At 46.2% G+C, this 1464-nt stretch overlaps 1 protein-coding gene across 1 annotated transcript; it reads left to right on the forward strand.

Annotated features, from left to right (window-relative positions):
* Positions 1–255: 255 nt before the first annotated feature.
* On the forward strand, positions 256–609 carry LOC137534442 (histone H4). The gene has a single exon (XM_068255933.1). The coding sequence runs from the start codon at positions 256–258 to the stop codon at positions 565–567; it is 312 nt and encodes a 103-aa protein (XP_068112034.1). The 3' UTR covers positions 568–609.
* Positions 610–1464: the final 855 nt, after the last annotated feature.

Raw genomic sequence — 1464 nt, forward strand, 5'->3', positions numbered from 1 at the left:
TCTAATGGGATGTCTGGATGCCTTCTATTGTTATCAGCTTGTAACAACACAGAGACATTGCAAGCTGCTCTGCACCACTCTGCTGTTATCCAACAGCCTTTGATGAATTGAAGCCTAGTAGTTCGGTAACTTAACGAACCTCTACCACACATGGGAAAATATTGATGAATTAGCACAGTGAAGTGTAAAATACCGAATGCGGTATTTTAAGGACTGGGGTTTTGTTATCGAACACCCTTTGATGAATTGAAGCCCATGTCTGGCAGAGGAAAGGGCGGCAAAGGTCTCGGGAAAGGAGGCGCCAAGCGGCACAGGAAGGTTCTCCGGGACAACATCCAGGGCATCACTAAGCCCGCCATCCGCCGCCTGGCCCGCAGAGGGGGTGTCAAGCGTATCTCCGGCCTCATCTATGAGGAGACCCGCGGAGTGCTGAAGGTTTTCCTGGAGAATGTCATCCGCGATGCCGTCACCTACACCGAGCACGCCAAGAGGAAGACCGTCACCGCCATGGATGTGGTGTACGCCCTGAAACGCCAGGGGCGCACCCTCTACGGCTTCGGCGGCTAAACTACCCTGACTCCATCCCGACTACACAAAAGGCCCTTCTCAGGGCCACCCACCACCTCTATAGAAGCGCTATTGTAGTACTGTATATATGTGCACAATTCTATACACTGACATTTATAACATCTGGGGAATACCGTTCTGTATTTATGCGGTATGTTATATTTGCTACATGCTGTCTATCAGACTCGGCACTTGGTTTTATAAAACAGGATGATCCATGAGATGCAAGTACTTGAGGAAGAATCGAGTATTGAGCAGGTTATGATACAATGTAGCTGTTGCTGCTGAGATCAATGTGTGATACTTCTGGAGATACAATACAATATAACCATTTTCTTCCCTTACCCACACGTGTCTGAGCCCTTTGGTAACCTATAAATGTTTAGCACGGAAGAGATACTGAAATGTAAGCCATTTGTGTAACCATTTCCCTTCACGGAAAAAGCAATGCGTAAAAGCTAGTAAACGTGTATTTGTATCGCTGAGCATGCTGCCTGGGATGCGGCTAAACCTCTTCCTCTAATTCTGTTCATTGTTCTAAATCTACTCAAAGGCTCTTCTAAGATCCGCCCACTCTGTCCATAGAGCTGTGTACGGAGATATTCTGCAATATGGCGTTAGATCACCGTCATCCACATATGGAGGATGGCTGTCTGAGGATGTTCTCAAGCGGTTTTATTTTTCCTGGCATGTTCTTGTACAGTAAAGGAAATATATTTCCTTAATAGATCAGGAACAGATGGAAAGATTATTATCGGGCGCTGTTTTGAGTCTCTTGTGTTCAGTTCTTTTTTTCCCCCAGCTATTAGATTGGCAATGGTAAGGCACTGCTGCCACCATGAGGTAAATAAGGCTACAACACCCCAGTGGCTTTGCCTTTCAAAACCAGACTTTTGA

This window comes from Hyperolius riggenbachi, chromosome 10 (genome assembly GCF_040937935.1).
Source record: "Hyperolius riggenbachi isolate aHypRig1 chromosome 10, aHypRig1.pri, whole genome shotgun sequence".
Taxonomy (NCBI): Eukaryota; Metazoa; Chordata; class Amphibia; order Anura; family Hyperoliidae; genus Hyperolius; species Hyperolius riggenbachi.

What these genes read in the sequence shown, in the direction of transcription:
- LOC137534442 (XM_068255933.1), top strand. Translation starts at nt 256, where the DNA reads ATGTCTGGCAGAGGAAAGGGCGGCAAAGGTCTCGGGAAAGGAGGCGCC.